Source organism: Marmota flaviventris, chromosome 2 (genome assembly GCF_047511675.1).
Source record: "Marmota flaviventris isolate mMarFla1 chromosome 2, mMarFla1.hap1, whole genome shotgun sequence".
NCBI classification, from domain to species: domain Eukaryota; kingdom Metazoa; phylum Chordata; class Mammalia; order Rodentia; family Sciuridae; genus Marmota; species Marmota flaviventris.
The window spans coordinates 88897491-88918015 of record NC_092499.1 but is presented as its reverse complement, the minus strand read 5'-3'; the positions used below and the strand labels follow the sequence as shown (position 1 = coordinate 88918015).

Sequence of the window (20525 nt, the reverse complement as noted above, 5' to 3'; positions counted from 1 at the left end):
CATACCTGTACTTTGTAAAAAATTTAAAGCCTGCCCAGAATAAATTGTATTCTTATAAATAAATGAGATTTTATACCATCAAGATCCCACTTAAAACAATGAAATTCTCTAAACCAATCATTTGGGCAACATAGTAGCCATAAGTGAAAAAGGCAAATGCTAGGTCTGACTTTGAACAAAAAACCTGTACTTTGGATAATAATGGTTCTCACATTCCACCATCATTAATTACCCCATTCCCCCTCCCTTCCCCTCCAACCCCCCTGCCCTATCTAGAGTTTGTCTATTCCTCCCATGCTCCCTCTCCCTATCCCACTATGAATCAGCCTCCTTACATAAAAGAAAACATACAGCATTTGTTTTTTGGGGGATTGGCTAACTTCACTTAGCATTATCTTCTCTAACTCCATCCATTTACCTGAAAATGCCATGATTTTATTCTCTTTTATTGCTGAGTAATATTCCATTGTGTATATATGCCACATTTTTTAATCCATTCATCTAATCCTGTAGTATGCTGTTTTTAAGTCCTTTATAGACCGAGGAGAGGGATAGCTGTGTCAAATGGTGGTTCCATTCCCAATTTTCCAAGAAATCTCCATACTGCTTTCCATATTGGCTGCACCAATTTGCAGTCCCACCAGCAGTGGATGAGTGTACCTTTTTCCCCTGCATCCTCGCTAACTTGCTTTTCTCTTTCAATCATGTGTTTTAGAGATCTTTCTAAGCCAGTACTTAAAGATTTGTTATTGATTTTTGTAGATGCATGAACCTACTAGAATTCATTTACACATTCTCCTATTATTATTTACAATTATTTCATATATGTGTGTGTTTGTATATGTGTTGATATATATATACATATACATATATACATACATAAAAGCTGCAATGACCATCCCTACACTTGCCCTGTTGGGTTTCTGAAGTGTATCACCTCCAACTCAACTATGACATTAATGTGACATGACAACAGATCTTGATCAGAAAAAATTTAAAGTCTGACCAGAATAAATTGTATTCTTATAAATAAATGAGATTTTACACCACCAAGATCCCACTTAAAACAATGAAATTCTCTAAACCAATCATTTGGGCAACATAGTAGTCATAAGTGGAAAAGGCAAATGCTAGGTCTGACTTTGAACAAAAAGGATGAAATGGGGCTGGCATTGTGGCTCAGCCGTAGAGTGCTCACATAGTACATGCGAGGCCCTGGGTTCGATCCTCAGCACCGCATAAAAATAAATAAAGGTACTGTGTCCAACTACAATAAAAAAAATAAATATTTTTAAAAAAAGGATGAAATGTGGAAAGTTCTCATTCAGGCAGAGAACTAACATCGATTCAGTCAAGTGCTAGGAAGGGTTTGAAGCTCTTTACAGGTGTTAACTCATCTGATACTCACAGCAAGGGCAGGGTGTCTCAGTCCCTCAGCCAAGAAGGAGTAGGAGATGTGACCCAGCTGTCTGGCTCCAGAGTCTGAGCTCTTACCCAGAACCAACAAATAAAACTGTAACTACAGATGGAATGTTGCCACACTTTGTGAATGATTTTTTCTTTGGTTAACTGGGGTGAAACAGCGAAGGTAGTAAAATAGTATCTTGCAACTCTTTCCTAAACAAACAGGGTCTATTGAAGCACTTTTGGAAGACAGAGGAATGGACACAATATTCTGAAGGACAACCATGTTAAAAGGATAAGAAACAGTGCTGATCTCAAGTTAAAAATTGATAGAACATAGAGTGGTTTCTTTTTTTTTTTTTTTTTTGTGGTACTGGGGATTGAACCAAGGGCCTTACACATGCTAGGCTACGTCCCCGGCTCAAACTAATATTTGGGAGCCATTTCTGTAAGACAAGAACTAGGAAAGTTTTATTCCTGAGACTATCATTCTGCTACTAAATGTGAAAAAATATCTTCTAATTAAACCCTCCTGTGCTGTTTAAAAATAATACACAATGCTATTGCTAACTTTTACTAAATTACTCTTGATCAATCAAGAACAGAAAGTTCAAAGTGACACTTTGAAGACTAAAACCATTTTTTCCATCAGCTATTCCATTGCCATATTTGTCATTTCAGCCAAACTCATAATTAGGGTGCACTAAAATAAGTATTTTTAAAGTTCTATCACACTTAAAAGGAATCATAAAAGATTTCTTTAAAAATCTTAAGATTTTTATATACTCTATGGAAAGAATACAGCATACAGAAGAACAAAGTTGATTTCTTTCTACAACTATATGTATATTGTGTCTACTTCTATTTTGTGGTACACAAAAACTACCTCACTTACACATGGTCATATGTTGCTTAACAACTGGGATACATTCTGGAAACATGTCTTCAGATAATTTTGTCATTATGTGAATATCATAAGTGTGCTTCTAGAAATGAACATGAGCTAAATCATGTCTTTGGATGACACAATCTATGGGACTACTATAAGTACAGTAGGTTGTTGAAAGAACCTGTTATGTGGCACATGACTATACAAGAGCAAGTACTATTTATAACAAGTAGGATAGTAACAGGGAATAATACCATGGGGTCAGCTGGCAATTGGTAAAGATGAGAATAGGGAAAGAAATGTGAAGGGTAAAAGAAAAGAAATGTAGGGAGTAGACAAAGTGAATTAAAGCAAATAACTGGGAAAAAGAAATTAAAAAAACAAGACAGGGTCGGCCAGAAAGGGAAGAGTCAAAGGGGAAAAAAACAGTCTAGGTCAACTTCTGCAAGAAAGCTAGATCAGGAGAATATCTGAAAAATCCAGACAGGAAGGATCTTATCTCCTATTTAACAGAAACTGAGGGAACTTAGCTCTGGCTTGGACCGAGAACAGATATGGCGAAAGTAGAAAATGCTGAATTGAAGAATCCAGACAAAGACTTTAGGCCCAAGGAAAACTCTCCAGTCAATGATTCTCTTAAATCAGATTAAACTTGGTTTTATAATTAAATGTGCACCTGTAATTCACAGGTGCTGAAAAAAGTCTGGCTAGAGTCAGGAAGTCATTTGCTTCTCAAGACTTGGCTGAATGAGACAGCCAAAGAAGAATGAGAACACGAGGCAGCATCACCCTTGAAGCTCTTTTTTAAAAAGGAGGTCTTGTGATGTGATGTGATTCAGCAACCTGTACACTCAGAAAAAGGAATAATTATACCCCATTTGATTCAAATGTATGATATGTCAAGATCACTGTACTGTCATGTGTAACTAATTAAAACAAATAATAAAATAAATAAATAAAATAAAAAGGAGGTCTTGCCTTTGATCTGCATAATCAAAAAAGCAGGAGTAAAACGCAATTAGAAAATTTCAATGACACTCACTTCTTGAGGAAATCTTGAAAGTCGGCTGGTAAATCACTGGGGATGGTCACGGGGTACTCTCCACATTCCTGTCCTTGGCTGAGGGAGAGTAGCAAAAGGCCAAGATGCCAAACATCCCCCTTCTTCCCTGTTTTATAAGGCAGGGCATTGTCACTAAAACGCACTCGGGTTTGCTCAAACACATCCTCCTTGCAAAAGTCCGCTAGGCGTTTAGAAATGCTGTAATCTGTAATCTTGACAGTACCCTCTGCATCTACCAAGACAGTCGATGCACTCAAGACCTTGTGCACCACAGAATTGCTGTGAAGATAATCAAGGCCTGACAAGAGCTGAGCTGCATACTTGCGAAGCTGATGCATAGGGATGGGGCCTAAGTGATTCAGGTGTGTAGCGAGAGAGACCCCATTGATGTGCTCCACTAAAATGTCCACGGTGATGGAGTTGTCTTGCTCTTTGAAATTCATGGCAAAGTATCGTACCACATTTGGATGACTCAATTTCACCAGTGAGTTGAACTCTGTTTCTGCCCCTTGAAGCTGATAAGGAAAAAAATTTTAAAAAAAGATAATATTGGGTAAGTCAGCATTAATGGATGTTTCACTTTAAAAGTGAAGTACTTGAAAGAAAATATACTTTCATGAGAGGAGAAAAAATATTCCCTGAATAGAATAAAGGTGAAAAAAATTCAATTCTTAATTCAAAATCTTAGTGTATAAATACTATAAAATTAGTGAATGGCTTTTAAAATCAACTTATTTTGAGTTAAGCCATGGAGACAGGGGAACCACTCATTTTAAAATAACCTTTTTTGATTATAATAAAATCACTATAAAAGTTTTTTAAATTAGGGACTAGGGGTATAGCTTGGTAGTAGAGTACTTGCCTACCATGCATGAGACCTGGAATTCAATTCCTAGCACCGCAAAAAGAATTTTTAAGTTAATACAAAGGTAAAAATATCCACAAATTATCTATATTATCACCATCCAAAAAAAAACTTGTGATTTTTTGCATTTATAGTTTTTCTTTCTAAACATAAGAAAACTCACATTTCTAAACACCAAGCTTTATCTGCTTTTTTTCCTTAAGCTTGGTATTATAGATTAATAATAAACTCTTCTTTCAATCCCCAATATTGCAAAAAGAAAAAATCTGCAGTTCCCCCCAAATCAGTTTGAAGCAATATTTTTAAAGAGTAGAGAAGATATATGTAACTTCAAAAAGCACAACTTCGGGGGCTGGGTTGTGGCTCAATGGTAGAGCGCTTGCCTAGTACGTGTGAAGCACTGGGTTCAATTCTCAACACCACATAAAAATAAATAAAATAAAGGTACTGTGTCCATCCACAACTAAAAAAAAAATTTTTTTTTTTTTTTTTGAAAAAGCACAACTTGGGCTGGGGATGTGGCTCAAGCAGTAGCGCGCTTGCCTGGCATACGCAGGGCGCTGGGTTCGATCCTCAGCACCACATAAAAATAAAATAAAGATGTTGTGTCCACCGAAAACTAAAAAAATAAATATTAAAAAATTCTCTCTTTCTCTCTCTCTCTCTTTAAAAAAAAAGAAAAGAAAAAGCACAACTTTGGGCTGGGGTTGGGGCTGAATGATAGAGCTCTTGCTTCGCATGTGTGAGGCACTGGGTTCGATTCTCAACACCACATATAAATAAATGAATAAAAAACGTCCATTGACAACTAAAAAAAAACAATTAAAAAAAAAACCCATACAACTTTGAAATAGTTGGAGTGATGGTTGTTAATGCCATAAGGGCTGAGAAAGGAGAGCAAGAAGGCAACTGCAGAAGTTTTGTCCATATTGTGAAGTTCTCAAAGAGGGAACAAGGCTAAGAAAACTTTGAAGAAGATGCTTGCCCTCTAGTCCTCTCTTGGTTAAACAGAACTCATCCACTCTGGATCATCTCGGAGCCCAAACACAGAACTCTTTTGTTCTACCATCTCCATTTACTTTAGATTGGCCTTTTGCTTAGCCAGCCATGGTGAATACTTACCTGCTTTTTGCACTTATCAATTTTCTCTCTTTCTTGACTGGTAAGGAAAGGACCAATTTTTTTCTGCCATTGAAGGACCCACTCATACAACAGGACAAAGCTGCCAGTGGCTGTTTCCAATGCATTGTAAACTAATTTTCCAAGTTGTTCATCACTGCCTGCACATTAAATAGACAAGGTAGTTAAATCTCACTGAATGTTTTCTATGCAGGGAAACAAGGGAGGGACTGTATATTCATTCATTCAATAATAGATGCCATGTGCTAACCATAAAAACATGATTCTTTAATAATGTGCTTTGTAAACTACTTTTAGTATTTAACAATGTATTGAGAGTCCTAAAATATTAATTTTTATAAAGGAAAAAGAATTGACAATGAGATGCTAGTATCAGGTCAAATAAAGAGAACAATGTTTTATTCTGTTAACCATTATTTACCATTATTACTTTCCTAACCAGTTCACCTTTGCTGGCTATGCTACTGACCTACCTCACATAGCTAAATACCAACTCAAATGACAGAAAGAATTTGGAAATAAAGAATATCCCTCAAGATTATTTCAAGCTGGGTGCAGTGGTGCATGCCTATAATCTCAGTGGCTCAGGAGGCTGAGGCAGTTCAAGACCAGCCTCAGTAACTTAGCAAGGCCCTAAACAACTTAGCGAGACCTTGATTAACATCCTTGGGTTCAATCCTTCATACCAAAAAAAAAAAAAAAAGATTATTTCGTCAGTAGGCTGGGGATTAGCTCAGTGGTAGAATGCTTGGTGGTGGTGGTGGTGGGGGGGGCGTTGGGAGGAAGGGAATGATTATTCCAACAGTGCAGAGATTAATGTACACTACAGTAGAACTAGCTTTTAGTAAATTTGAAAATATGAATACGCCAATGACTTTCTAAAAACAAACTTTGAACATACCCTGTAAATAAAAACTGGCCAATGTTTTAGAGGGAAGGAAGTTTAAAGCTAGAAAGGGAGACATATTTATTTAGTAATAGGCATATGGTTTCCACTTATATCTGTGAGAACTAAATTTTTGTAACACCAGAAGTTTTCTTATGAAACTCTTCATTTTCACTAAGGACTGGAACAGAAAAGTATCAAAATACTGGAGAAAATGAAAAACATTCTTTTGCTTTATTTTTATTTATTTATTTTTCAACAGTGTCTTACCATGTTGCTGAGGCTGATCTTAAACTTGTTATCATCCTACCTCAGTCTCTCAAATAGCTAGGATTACAGGTTCATGCCATGGGGCCTGACTATTTTGTTTTATTTCCTATTTACCAAATCATAGCATATATAGCACCCTTGGCATTACTGATTCTTCACCAGACAATCTTTTGTTGTAGGATGCTGTCTTGTGCCTAGCCTTCATCCACAGCACACACCTCTGCTCCCAGACTTAACCATCAAAAATATCTGCAAGACTTGGGACACAGATCAACCATAGAACAATTGCTCCCTCATGGGTGAGGGCTTGATTTTCATCCCCAGCACTACAACAACAAAACAAACAAACAACAACAAAAGAAACTGCAGATATCATCAGATGTCCCCTCAGCTAATAACTGTCCCCAGTTGAGAACCACTGATATGTAGTATTCTTTTTCTTTTAGCATATAAATACTACTTTGATTTTTCTTCATAATGAAGAAAAAAATTTAAGAATACTGATTATTATGTTTTCTACTTGAAAAATGAAAAGTGAAGTAACTTGTATGTATAAAATAAAGTAGTCTTAGCAAAAGTAGTTTGGAGAAATATGGCTATACTGCCTCACCTAAATTTCTTAACTTCAGAAGTAATTCTTACTTCAGAGAAATGCTAATAATTAGAGATTTCAATTAAAATGATCTATTGTATTAGTAACTCCTGAAAGTCTTAGCTTAAGAGAAAAACTCTGATGTTTGAAAATTTGTCAGCCAAAGGAAGCAACCTGAGAAATGTGGGACTATATAGTTTACTGGAGACGAAACGTTAAATGTTTATGAGATGGAGGCTGATGTGATCTACAGCAAGCCTAATTAAATTTGTGTGTTATATAGTTCACTGTCCTGTAATATTCATTTCTCCAATTCGGACTAGGAAGGCACTTCATAATTGCTAGGTTTTGAAAAAAAAATTACAATTTTATTATTGCCACCCTCTTGTCTCTTTTTCCATGATGGAAATGATAAAAGGAACAGAAGAACACACTGCTCTGAAGCTAAAGGAAAATGTTATCAAAAGAACTCTGATTAAAACTCTGTTATATTTTGGTAATGGTCGTTTATATATAGACAGTTCCACAGTGCTTCATCCACATATGTAAGTAAGTTCCTTTTTTTTCTAGTTCTAACAACTTTACATTGAAAAACAAATACTAATTAGTTGGTTTTTTTTAAAATAAAAACATATCATTGAACATTAAAATTGAATTAGTTTAGCTTTTATAAAAACACTTTGTAGGAAATTTAGGCATGTTTTAAAAACTAGACTCATTGTGAGAAAACAAAATAAATTATTCACTACTTGATGATTTAATAAAAAAATTCTTCCGTTGTAAATATGCTTCCCAATGAAGGGATTAACTAAGGTGAATTTGTCTAATGAATACCAGTGAGAATAAGAGACCAAGTTAATTTGCCTTCCTGATTTCCCCAGGTTATTAAAGTTAGGGAGCTTGTGTTGTCAGTTTATGAATCTGAAAGTCTCTGAATTAAAGACAGTCTTGGTTCTCAAGCCAACTATCTCTACCATGGTCTTAATTTGCCCAAACAGTTTCTGTGAGTATTGTAGCCTTGTGTATGCAGAGCCCTATACTGTCCAGGCTGCTTTCAGTCAGTGAAGGTTAAATTTCCAGTTCTTAGACTACTCAGATGTTTGGTTCTTTGTCTACCTGTTGCCTATGCCCTGGCAATTCTTTTGCTTATTTGTATCTCCTTAAAGAGAAATGGCATAAAGACTCTGAAGGAAAGCAAATTCCATCTAGATAATATGGCTATCTTTTAACTCTGGCAAGAGTATTCATGGGATGAAAAATCAAAGTCAACTGTCAAATTATCAAGCAAATCTTACACCAATTAGTAGTTACATCAATATGGCTAAGAAAAGATAAGTTACATTTAGGAAGTAGATCCCCAAAACTTGATTTTAATATAAGCAATTCAAATTCTGAATTGCAGAGCCAGCTTTACTCCAAAAAGCTATCCATAGACAAAACTGGTAAATAAGACATAAAAAATAAAGTAATTTTCCTGGCCAGGTACAACATTCCACGCAAGAAAATGCCAAATCAATGGATACCAACTTAAGAAAATGAGATTTGGTCATTAAACATCAGAGGCATTAGAACCATTTTGTTACACATTTTATTAGTATTAGAAGCACATGACTTAAAATCTGATTGATAATATTTAAACCTTTTTTGTTTCAAAAAGCTTAGATAATTTGATGACAAATTTAAGTTACTTTTATGACCAATTTAGAATTTTACTTATGCTAACAGTATTTCCAACAGCACAGTTTTACTTCCGTTTTATGTTAGGGGAAACCTGAACAACTTCTCATTCCAGTCACAAGGAATGGGAGCTAGAATGACCAACAGCCTGCTTGACAGCCTTCTTTGGACTATGCTGGTGTAGACAACATGGTATCTAGTCCACCCTGTTTCCTCACAATCAGCTTTTGTCATAACAATAATTTAAATTAACTTAGCTAGTTTACTCACCAATACATTTCCCTTTGTGCACCATGAGCTGATCAGGACTACCCACGCAGAAGTATAGGATTTCACAAGAGCCAGGAGAATCTTCACTACTACATAAAGAATACTGACGTTCTCGCCTTAAAAATAAATTTGGACAATGATTTTTTTCTTTAAATTAGGATTAGCACAGGACATTCCTGTTCCTGTGTTCTTCTGCTTAGCCCATTCACACTCCAACATCTGTATTTTGGGAATGGAGCTGAAGGGGCTAATGAGAAAGCTGTTCAACTCCCCTACTTCCCACCACTGCCTTCTCCTCATGGACTCTGTAAAGCCCCTGTTCTCAGTTTGTGCTGACCAATATGTGGCTATTTAAATTTAAATTAAATAAAAATTCAGTTCAAGTGTAGTCACTGCATTTAAGTACTCAATCACAACATGTGGCTAGTGGCTACAATATCAAGTAGTACAGATGCAGAATATTTCTAGTGATTAAGATTAGTCCCACATCTCTTCATTCCCATGCACATATATATCTGGAGATAGCTCCAAAACAGGGGGTTTTAGAGCCCTCACATATTCCAGGTTCCTACTGGGTCCCAACCATTGAATGCTTATTCATTCTCTCATTTGTGTTTGGTAGATACTCCTTGTTATTTCCTTCTATAACTTCTCCAAAATACTCAAAATCCAACCTCTGCTTTTTTTTTTTAACTTTATTTTTTATTTCTTTATTTTCCTACTTTTCCCCCACTAGATGAGGAACAATAGTTGAGAAGCTACATTATAAAAACAACAACCACCAAAAAAAAAAAAAAAAACAAAAAAATTGAGGGAGAGGGTTGCACTGAAGAAGTAAGGGAGAAACCTCTTGATAGTCACAAGTTACATAAGAAATGCTTTGATAAAATCTTACAGTAGTTTTGATTTGCATTTCTCTAATTACTAGAGATGTTGAACATTTTTTCATGTATTTGTTGATCCGTTGTATATCTTCTTCAAAGAAGAGTCTGTTTAACTCTTTAGCCCATTTATTGATTGAGTTGTTTTGTGTTTTGGTGTTAAGTTTTTTGAGTTCTTTATAGATCTTGAGACTAGTGCTCCACCTGATGTGGTTATGACAAAAATTTGCTCCTAAAATGTAGGCTCTCTCTTCACCTCATTGATTGTTTCTTTTGCTGAGAAGAAGCTTTTTAGTTTGAATCCATCCCATTTATCAACTCTTGACTTTATTTCTTATGCTTCAGGAGTCTTGTTAAGGAAATTGGGGCCTATTCCTACATGAAAATTTGGGCCTACTTTTTCCTCTATTAGGCACAGGGTCTCTGGTCTAATTCCTAGGTCCTTGATCCACTTTGAGTTGAACAGCAGTTATCAAGAATACAAACAACAGTAAGTGTTGGCAAGGATGTGGGGGAAAAGGCACCCAGCCTACCCCTACATTAGTGATAAGATTATGTATTATGACACAAGTCTTTTATACCAAATATTCTAAATACCAGGGAATAAGAACACATTGTAATTCTGTTTAAATTTCGGCTTTTGAAATTATTTGCGTAAACAGGGAGTACACTGACATTTATGGAAAAAAGAATAAACGCAAAGATTCAAAATGATATGCTAAACTACACAAATTATCCAGAAGCCCTTCAACATCGGCTCTGTCCCCTTCAACAGATGGTGACAAGATCCATTTTAGTCTAGGCCATCTCAATGCCCTTTAGTTGACAGTGTGCAAATACTTGATTTTAAGGTGTTTTAGAATATTAACCACCCTATTATGACTGATTCTCACAAACACAGTGTTAGGAGTGTTACAAAAAAAAAAAAAAATTAGAATTAAGGGAAAAGTGGAGAAAATTTAAAAAGTGAAAGTGTCAACAAAATGACAAATGTGGCATATGCTACATGAGACAGACAACAGAAATAATTCTGGAGGTTAAAAAATACATCTAGAGTATGAAAAGAAGGTTTTCATCCAAAAAGCTCTGTATATATTGGATGCTTCTACTGTCTACTGAGACTCATCCACAAGTAAAATGTCTTCTCAATGCCATCAGAATCACAGCTCTACTGCAAACAAATGGTGTTTAGAAGCGAGGACACTGATGTCCTCGTCAGTGGTCTATTCTGGATATGGAATGTCCATGGGATTTGCAATATTACTAGAAATATCACTCATGTTGTCAGCTTTGTCAACCAGCAGTACCCAATGTACTAAGGAAAGAGTGTTTAAAACAAAATTGCCAAATAATACTAAACATGTCTTATAAAGGATAGAGAAGTTAACATAATTAAATTTTAGAAGACTAAATTAAATATCTAGGACCTTGATAACAACAACAACACCCTAAAAAAACTGAAAAGGAAAAAAGCAGACAATTGACAGAAAGAAAAGCTGCAAATCATCGAGTGCCAATCCTTCAGAATCTGGCTGCTATCCAAGAGACTGGTCTACCCACACAATCAGAGTGTGGAGGTGCTACAGTCTGGATCTGAGAGGTCCCCCACAGGTCCCTGTGGCTTGGTCCCTAGTTAGGTGCTTTTGGGAGATGGTAGAACCTTTAACGTAGGGCCCAGTAGGAGGTCTTCAGGTCACTGAAGGGGACAGTGGGGACATGGCCCCTTCCTTTTCCTTTTATGACCCAGCCATGAGCTGCTCCACCACACACTTCCTGCCATGATGCATTGCCTTGCCATTGGCCCCAAAGCAATGGAGACTGAAATCTCCAAAAGTGAGCCAAATTAAACTTTGCCTCCTTATAAGTTGATCATCTTAGGAATTTTGTTCCAGTAATAGAAAGCTAACAATATAAGAGGTTGGGATGGGAAGGAGAATCAACTCTGAAATTGGGACTGCAGCAGTCTAAACTTCCTGCCAAACTCACCAAGATGCTAGAAAAAACTCTAGCTATTCAGGATCTTTGTAGAAAAAAAAAAAAGAATTCTTGATATTGTTTGAGGTGAATCAGTCTGTGTCTGCTGGGAATCAAATTGAGAAACAGTAAGCAATGGAGGAACATGGGTTTGGAGAGATGTACAAAGGATCCCCTCACCTCCATCTACATTCCTTATGTTAGTGGTTTCCCAAACTTTTGAGGGGGGGCGAGTGGAGAAAATCCCATGTCTTTTTTTTTTTTTTGTAGGCTGGGAGCTCAAATTCATATTTATTTATAGTCAATTGGTATAGTGTCAGAAACAAGCAACCTATGAGCTGAATATAGCCCATAACCCCAAATTTATGTTTTTCTTAGCTTTCATGATATTTAAAAACCAAGACCTTTCCTGTCAGTCTACATTTTGGCATATTTTGGTAGGGATGCGCCTGTCTATATTCCTGTTCCCACAGCCCCCAGTCTACCTTGTTCCTTAGCTGCCTGGCTCCTGGGGGCACTCGAGTTCAAGTCTCTGGGTTGGAGGCTGCAGGGAGAGCAGGAGAGACCACGTCCACTCCCTTGACTAAGACGTGGCACTTGTCTCCAGCAGGAGACTGCTATCCTTGAGCTCAGTTGCCTCTTCGGGAGGGGTTCCTCATGTAGGACGCTGACCATGGTCCCTGAGGCTTCAACTGAAAAGGAACTGACTCCAGCTTGAGAGACCGTCAGTCTCTCTTCTTCTGTTTCTTCTTTTTGGTGCTCTGGTCAGTGCTGATTCTCCTTCTCTCCTCCCTGAGTTGCTGCCGCCTCCTCTTCTTACCTCTGTTCTCTATTTCCTCAGTCCTGCCATTGTCACATTCGCAGCTTACATCCGAGACCTCCTCCTCTTTCCTGCACTGCTGTCTCTTCTTGTTGCTTCTGTTACCGCAGGGCGAGCTTCCTGCTTCCCTGGCTGCACCCTCTAGAGCAGTCTCCTCTCTGTCCCCATCAGCTACGCTCAAGTCCTCCTCAGGCTGCCTTTTCTTGTCTCTGCGGCAGGGGTCCCTGTGCGCTCTGCTCATCACCTCCTTTCTCCCAACACCACTTGCAGGATCCTTCCCTCTTCCTTCTCCACCCAACATCCCCGTCTCTTCCTCCCCTTCCTCCCCTTCACGGGTGCGGTCTCTTCTTCTTCTTCTTTTTCTTAAGAGACTGACGGGTTTGCTTTCTGCTCCAGGGTTCCTCGAGCCCACCGGGCCCCGCAGCCTCGTCCTCTCCACTCTCTACGGCTGTTCCCCCTCTCTCATCTGAGACCTCCTCCTCTTGATGTCGTCTTTTCTTCTTTTTGCTTTTCCTGGTGCTGTGCTCAGTGTGTTCTGGGTGCTCCTCATCCACACTGTGCTCAGTTGCTCTAGGCTCTTTCTGTTTCCTTTTCTTTTTTGGGGGGGTTGGGGGGCTGGCTTTCAGACTGTGGCTGCGAGGCCTCAGAGACATGGCCTTTAAGATGAGCCAGGAAGGCCTGCTCCTGGGCCTCTAGCCGAGCAAGCTTGGCCTTCATTGTGATCCCAAGACGTGCAGCCTTGTGTGCTGTTCGCCCCTCGCAGGCCTGGAGCAGCATCTCATCAGTCAGGATCTTTGGGGGCCTGGGCCCCTGGCTGTCGTCATTACTGCCACTCTCCAAGTTTCTGTCTGGCTTCTCTCCACCCGAAGTCAGCATGGCCGTCTAGGAGGGATGAAGTGCGTGGATATGGCCCACTCAAACCCACTACCACCCCTCTTCCTTTTGGAAGCCTCCCAGGAATTCATAGCCTAGGCAGGAATTTGCCAGCCCCCAACTTGCTCCTTGCAGAGTCACAGGTGTGGGGGCCTGCATACTTCAACCTGGCAAAAGGTGGACTGCAGCTGCTGGAAGCAAGCAACCTCGGGTTCATAGCTTCACGAACTTGTGATACAGCATGTTCGGCTTGGGATGATTATGAGTGGTCTTCTTGGAAAGGCGTCTTATCTGCACTCCGTCCTGCCCAGTTTCTACTACCAAGTTGGCTGCAATCTTGTTGAAAAGCTCATTCCACCAGTGGTGTGTGAACTCCTTGGCAGGATCATGTCCCATCCCATGAGTATCTTGCTTCAGAGTCACCTTGATGGCCTGGGTGATGCCATTCTCCTTCCGGCCTAGTCCTTTGCCTTGAGTCCATCCATGCTTTAGCAGCTGCTCCTCAGCAAACTTCATCCCATGACTCTTGACCTCTGGGGTGATGCTCATGGTGGGCAAAGAGGCTCGCCTTTCACCAGAGGAGGAGAAATGACATCATCCCTCCTTGAGAGGTGCTCTCTGCGGAAACATGCGCCACGCCTGACTCGGGCGCCGCCATCTTCTGAAATCCCATGTCTTATATACCCTTAGTTATTTCTTCTCAGAACAGATGATTTACTAGCAGTTACCATACTTGGCTTTAGAACAGGGCAAACAAACTAGGAGATAACCTGATTTTGTTTGATGGTAGAAATGTGGGCAAGGACTGAGGAGAACTAGGTCTATACTTTACAAAAGACAACAACACTGAACTATCCACTTCAAAATGGTTAATATTATATCATTTGAATTTTACCTTAATTTTTTTTTTTAAACGTAAATCCTCAATCCTTCATGACTTGAAGGACACAGAAAATAAAGTTCTTTAACAAAAACAAAAATTCAGCAGTGAAGAGCTGGGTCAAAGAGCCAGTTCCCCAATGATCAGGCCTTTAAGTCCTTGCCACCATGTTTTTTCATGCATGTTTTTCTTTTCTCTCTTTCTCTTGCTTTAAGAAGTAGAAATTTTGTGTTTAACAACTAATTTCTTTTGGTATTGGGGATTGAACCAGGGGTGCTTTACCACTGAGCTACATCACCAGCCCTTTTTATTTTGAGACAAGGTCTCAAAATTGACTGGGTCTTGATAAATTTCTGAGACTGTCCTCGAACTTGTGATCCTCCTACCTCAGCCTCCTGAGTTCCTGGGATTGCAGGTATTTGCCACCATTCCTGGCAAAACTAATTCTTGATATACCCCACAGATAAAGAAAAGCAGACTTGCTTGGGGTAAAGAGGCTGCAGACACTAAAGGCACAAAAATCACAATCTCTCGTTTCTTTCTATTGTTTTTCTCTTGTGCCCTCCTTTCCTACATCAGGTCATTTATTGAACAACTACTATGTATCTACCAGGCATTGAGGAAGACACCCATGTATCTTTGCTCTCATGAACTTTTCATTCTCCATTACAAAAAGAAAACAAATGAGTGAGAATTTCATCTAGTGCTAAGTGCTATGCAGAAAAACAGGGGTTGGGTGTGTGAATCAGTGGTAGAGAGCTTGCTTAACATGTACAAGGCCCTGGGTTCCACCCCCAGCGTTACAAAACCAAAACCAACCAAACAACAACCACCATCACCTCCTCTAGCCAAACTTTACCTGCCTTTGGTTACCACACAGTTAATCCCAAACAAACAAACAAAAAACAGAAAACGAAAAAAATTAAATAGAGAATCAGATAATAGGTACTAAGCAGAGAAGTAGAGTAGAGGGCAGCTCAGGGGAGGTGTCTCTGAGGAGGTCATACTTCAGGAAAGAACTGAATTAGAAGCAGCAGCCATGCAAAATGACATAGGAAAAGCGTCCTAGGCAGAGTGACAGGCAGAGGCCCTGAGATGAGAAGGTGCTTGGTGTGCTCAAGGAGTGATGCTGTGAGGCAAGGGAGGGGAGAGTGATGGGGAACTAGATGCTAAAACCACTCACTTTTTACTGTGGTTTCCCCAATGTCCATTCTCCGCTTGTGGCCAGGAAGACGAGTCCACAATTGTTTTAGTCAGCTTTTACACTGCTGTGACTAAAAAAATCTGACCAGAACAATTTTAGAGGAGGAACAGTTTATTTGGGAGCTCACAGTTTCAGAGGTCCCAGTTCACAGATAGCCAGCTCCATTCCTCAGGGCTCAAAGTGAGGCAGAACATCATGGCAGAAGAAAATGGCACTTGATGATCACTTGATGACCAGGAAGCAGAGAGAGAGAATCCACTTGCCACATACAAAATATATGCCCCAAAGGCACGCCCCCAATGCCCACCTCCTCTAGACACACACTACCTGCCTTTGGTTACCACACAGTTAATCCCATCAGGTGATTGATTCACTGATTGGGTTAAGACTCTCACAACCCAGTGATTTCTCCTCTAAACCTTCTTGCATCTCATCGTTTCACACATGAGCTTTTGGAAACACCTTACATCCAAACCACAACAACAATGTAAATCAGAAGGTATCGTATTTAGTCCTGAGTAACACCCTTCAAAGCTGCTCATTTATCTTTGTTGACCCACCCTGGTCAACAAAGCCCTCTGTGACTGCCTGCCTGATCCTTCCTGAACTATTCTCTCCATGCCTACTAATTCTAGCCTTACTGTCCTGCTTAATGAGCTTTGAGCACTGCAGGCCCATGCCAGCCTTGGATTAGTCAAACCAACTGTTCTCTGTGCTGAGCTGTTCTCCTTCTGATCTTGGTCTGGCTGGCTCCCTCTCACTTTTTAGAACCAGAACCCCCCACTCTAGATCCAAACTTTGTATGTTTTCCTTCAAACATTCTAAAATGGTCATCCAGCTTTTATTCAACACAGGCCTATTTTATTTCTCTGTGTAGCACTAATCCTTATCTGACATTTCTTTTCTGCTTATGGACAGTTTTCAATGAGAATATAAGCTCCACAAAGACAGTCCTTGATCTCGTTTACCAAATCCCAGTACTCAGAAGAACGCCTGGCACATAGTAAGTGCTCAATAAGCATTTATTGAATGAATCAGTGAAACATGATTCTAGATTTTACTGCTTTTAGTCACAGTCAGTTCAAATATTGCTGCTAACAATTCAGATGACAAAGACATCTCTATTAAGTCTACCATGTGTATTTATTCACAAAAAGACAAAGTGGAACATTTTGCCTATTTCTTTGACTTTCTAAATGATGAGGACCAATGAACAGCAGGCAAGAAAAAGAATCACAAGTGTACCATGAAGTAATTTGGCACATCAATGACTTTTTATTTTTTAACCAAAGAAGCATTTAAACTACACTTAAGAAGGATTTGATCTTTTCAGTCAGTAGCTAACACAACTACCAATGCAGAGTCCATGTAGGTACATGCAACAAACTTGCCAAACAGATGAAATAGATGACAACTATTTATTGTCAGTTTTGTTCTTAGATACTCATGGAATGTCGTTCCATCCAAGATACATACCTGTCACTCTAAAGGCGTTACATAAAAAGTTGTTCTATCCATGGCAAGAGGAGAGACAATTTCCTGCCTTTTTCTGAATACACTTGCTATCACTGATCTCAAATGCAAGTCTAACCTTGGATCTACTGATCATAGTCAGCCACAAATAAAAACGTGATAAAACATAAAAAAGTTGTTTTTTCCATATCTAAAAAGACATATTTATAACATTGATTTAATTCTGCTATCTCTAACACAATAAGAATTTGCTAAATATTTCCCAGTGAAATTCTCTGACAATTTTTTATTCACTATTAGAACCCAGTTGCAAAAATAATCTAATTTGGTAAGGAGTTATAATCTAATTGGTAAGAAAGTATTCCTCAAAAAGATTGTCACCAGAAACAGTATTCAAAACATCTCTAGGTCTGGGGTTGTAGCTCAGTGGCAGAGTGCTTGCTCATATCCGTGAGGCCCTGGGTTCAATCCCCAGCACTACATAAAAATAAAAAAAAAATAAAAATATTGTGTCCATCTACAACTTAAAAAAAATTTAAAAAATATCTCTAATTCACCCTAATAGTAGGTAGTTAAACATTATCAAAATTGTTTCTAAGTTGGTTTTAAAAAAGGACATTAGGGAAAGAACTAAAATGTCTCCTTCTAATAAACAAACTATAACCTGAAATTTTATATAAATCTTTAGTTTGGTACCTAAAATGTTTCTTTTGATAGAAGCAAAGAGTTGGCTTTAAGTGTTGCTTGGAGACTCACAAGAGATAGTTTAAGAGCTGCAGTACCCATACTATTTAATGATGTGCTCATCCTCTCAAATTATATGGTTTCTGCACTAAAATTCCTTTCTACTCTCAAGGGAAAACAGGGAAGACTCCACAGCTTAGTGGAAAAGAATGAGAAAGAAGAAGCAGTGTTTTTCATGTGAATTCTGGTAACAGGGAGCAACACAGAAGCCCACTTCAGTAGTGGCAGAGAGGGGCTCCCTTCTCATTTAACTGGTGTTCTACATCTGTGCCCATTTTGGAGCACTCCCCAAATTTGTGGTTGCACCTAAGGAGTTACACACTGAAACATATACAGAAAGCATACAATTTGAGAGGATGATATTACAGATCGAAGGAAAGATTTAAATCATTTATTATATAATAGACAATTAAAAGTCAAATTGAACAGTACCGAAGGCAGAATTGTGAAGTGTTACAGGCTGTTCTAAGGGGGTTTGAGCTATGAAACTGGTTTCATTCAATACACTTGGAAAGTATTAAATGAAAATTTGGTTTTGTCCAGTTAACTAATATATTTATATAGGCTTTCTCTCCCTCTCTCCCTGCTCCTCCCTAATCTCTCCCTCTCTCTAATCTTAAGGGAAACAGGACTGCCTTTCTTCCCCATTTTAGGCAGATTTATCTGTCCTTGTACACACACCCCCTATAGAAACTAAGTAATCCAGACTCTGGGGATGGTACCAGAAGATCTCAGAAATGATTATCTCCCAAATTAACAAATGAATTATAACTTCAACAGAGAACATGCAGAATACAGCCTTTGAATCACATCTTTAAAAGGCCCCTGTTCCTGCTGAAGGGCAGAACCATAGCCTCTGGGACAGGAGTCCCCGGTGTGTCTCCTTTGCTAGCAAAGCAATAAAATTTCTTTTTCTTTTTTTTTTTTTTTTAAAAACAACAACAACAACAACAAACAAACAAACAAAAGATTTATAGGCTTAAGAGTCCTATCTGGAAATTTTATCAAAGTTTACCACAAGTTGTTTTGATCCTACAGCTTTCATCCTCCCAGATTAGAATCCCAGGGACTTACCTAGATCTTCCTGAAGAGTTTGTACGGTGTTTACCATTTCCTACAAAATCAGGAGAGCCTCCATGTAGCAAGGCAGCTGTTCTGTGTCCTCCGGGGTCTTTCTTAGAGGTATGGTCTTGGTTTGACAAACTAGCAATTTCCAAACGTTCCTAGAAAAAGAAAAGCATAACCTATTTTAGATGTAAGTCATATGTGTAAAACAAGCATGGTATGGTATTAGCAATTCAGTATAGAATGCAAATTTTATTTAAGCTGAGTGCTTACAAGTGTAATAAAGCTGAACTCAACTTTTAAAAGTTTAATGCCCAAATATGTACTGAGTCAAGATCTGAAGCCCAGGTTATAGTTTCAAGAGAATTTTATAAATGAAAATGTTTACAATTTTAGAATAAACATAAAAAATTAGGCAGAGGGACAAAAGGAGATGAACAGAAGAAGAGGGGATTCAAAGAGAATGCAGAGTGGCTGACAGGAAGACAGATCAGACACAGGATGAGAGAGTTGGTGGAAAACAAACATCTTAACTTGTGCTCAGCTTTCTACTTTCACATAGGCAGTACATCTGTTTGTGGGAATAATTACATGAAACAGAAAGGCATTATTAATTCTGTTTGAGAGAATGAGCAAAATTTTCTCTGGACTTCTGTAAACATGTATACCTTGTTCTTTGGGACTGAGCTGGAATCAGGGAAAATAAAGAAAAAGCACTTTATCCTTTTTTACCACTGACTTTTAAACCTGTTTTGTCACATCATTCTTTTCCACCATTGAATGAAATCTCTAAAACATGCATATTGTTTCCATTCATTCTTCAGTATGAACAAATATTTTCTAGGTATTAAGAATTCCAGTCCGGGTTAATTAACAAAGCTTCAATCTCCTCTTCCTTGACTCATTTTATAAATTAGTGTAACCCTAAAAGCTTAAATCACTTACAGATGACATAACTTAAAATTCTGCCACCTATTTGGAGAATCTAAAATATACAATACATTTAACTTTGGGGATTTTTTTTTCTAAGCTTTACTACTGATAGAAATATGAAAGGAAAAAAATAACATCAATGGAAATAAAACCTTTTTATGTTTAGCAAAATGTAGATTATCTTAGTGTAGCAGAACTGATAGAGTACCTGCTTAGCCATTTCCTTCCTTTTTTTCTCTTCTTTTATCTCTTCTTTCCTTCTCTGAATCTCATGAAGGATTTCACGCTTCTGAAATAAATAAAAGCACCATCAGACACCAAACTCTAAAATACATACTATGTGTCAATTCTAAAACTATAGAATTCTGACTTGAATTTCAATATACTTAAGCCCTTTTCTTCTAAGAGACCTGAATATAGAGAACTTTAGTACAAAATGCAGGTCCATCAGTTTTGTCTGAGTTCTTAAGCAATTAGCTTCCTAGCTGAGGTTTTAAGACTGTGTGAGGAGAGTATTATTTTCCATTCTTTACCTCTTCATATGGAGGGACTTTCACTATGGCAACGCTGCTGAATTCTCCCATCTCCCCACCTCTTATATCTGCCTATCTGTAAGGTACAA

At 38.4% G+C, this 20525-nt stretch overlaps 2 protein-coding genes across 8 annotated transcripts in view; both read right to left on the bottom strand.

Moving 5' to 3' along the window:
• The window catches only part of Eif2ak4 (eukaryotic translation initiation factor 2 alpha kinase 4), a 104517-nt gene that overhangs the window by 58684 nt on the left and 25308 nt on the right, over positions 1-20525 (bottom strand). For 5 of the 7 annotated variants that reach the window (XM_027925721.2, XM_071608081.1, XM_071608083.1 and 2 more), the window contains exons 5-9: positions 20112-20192; positions 18980-19128; positions 9057-9172; positions 5344-5501; positions 3336-3871 (exon numbers count right to left, since the gene is read on the bottom strand). In XM_027925721.2, coding sequence (XP_027781522.2) covers positions 3336-3871; positions 5344-5501; positions 9057-9172; positions 18980-19128; positions 20112-20192 — 1040 coding nt within the window. Of the gene's footprint in view, positions 1-3335; positions 3872-5343; positions 5502-9056; positions 9173-15667; positions 17393-18979; positions 19129-20111; positions 20193-20525 lie in introns of those variants that run through there. The other 2 variants (XM_071608086.1, XM_071608085.1) reach the window with 2 other exon arrangements.
• LOC114084706 (G patch domain-containing protein 4-like) lies at positions 11704-14407 on the bottom strand. Its single transcript, XM_027925722.2, is given in 4 exon segments — positions 11704-13065; positions 13067-13336; positions 13338-13611; positions 13822-14407. Coding segments are annotated over 4 exon segments (1305 nt in total). The 5' UTR covers positions 14154-14407; the 3' UTR covers positions 11704-12636.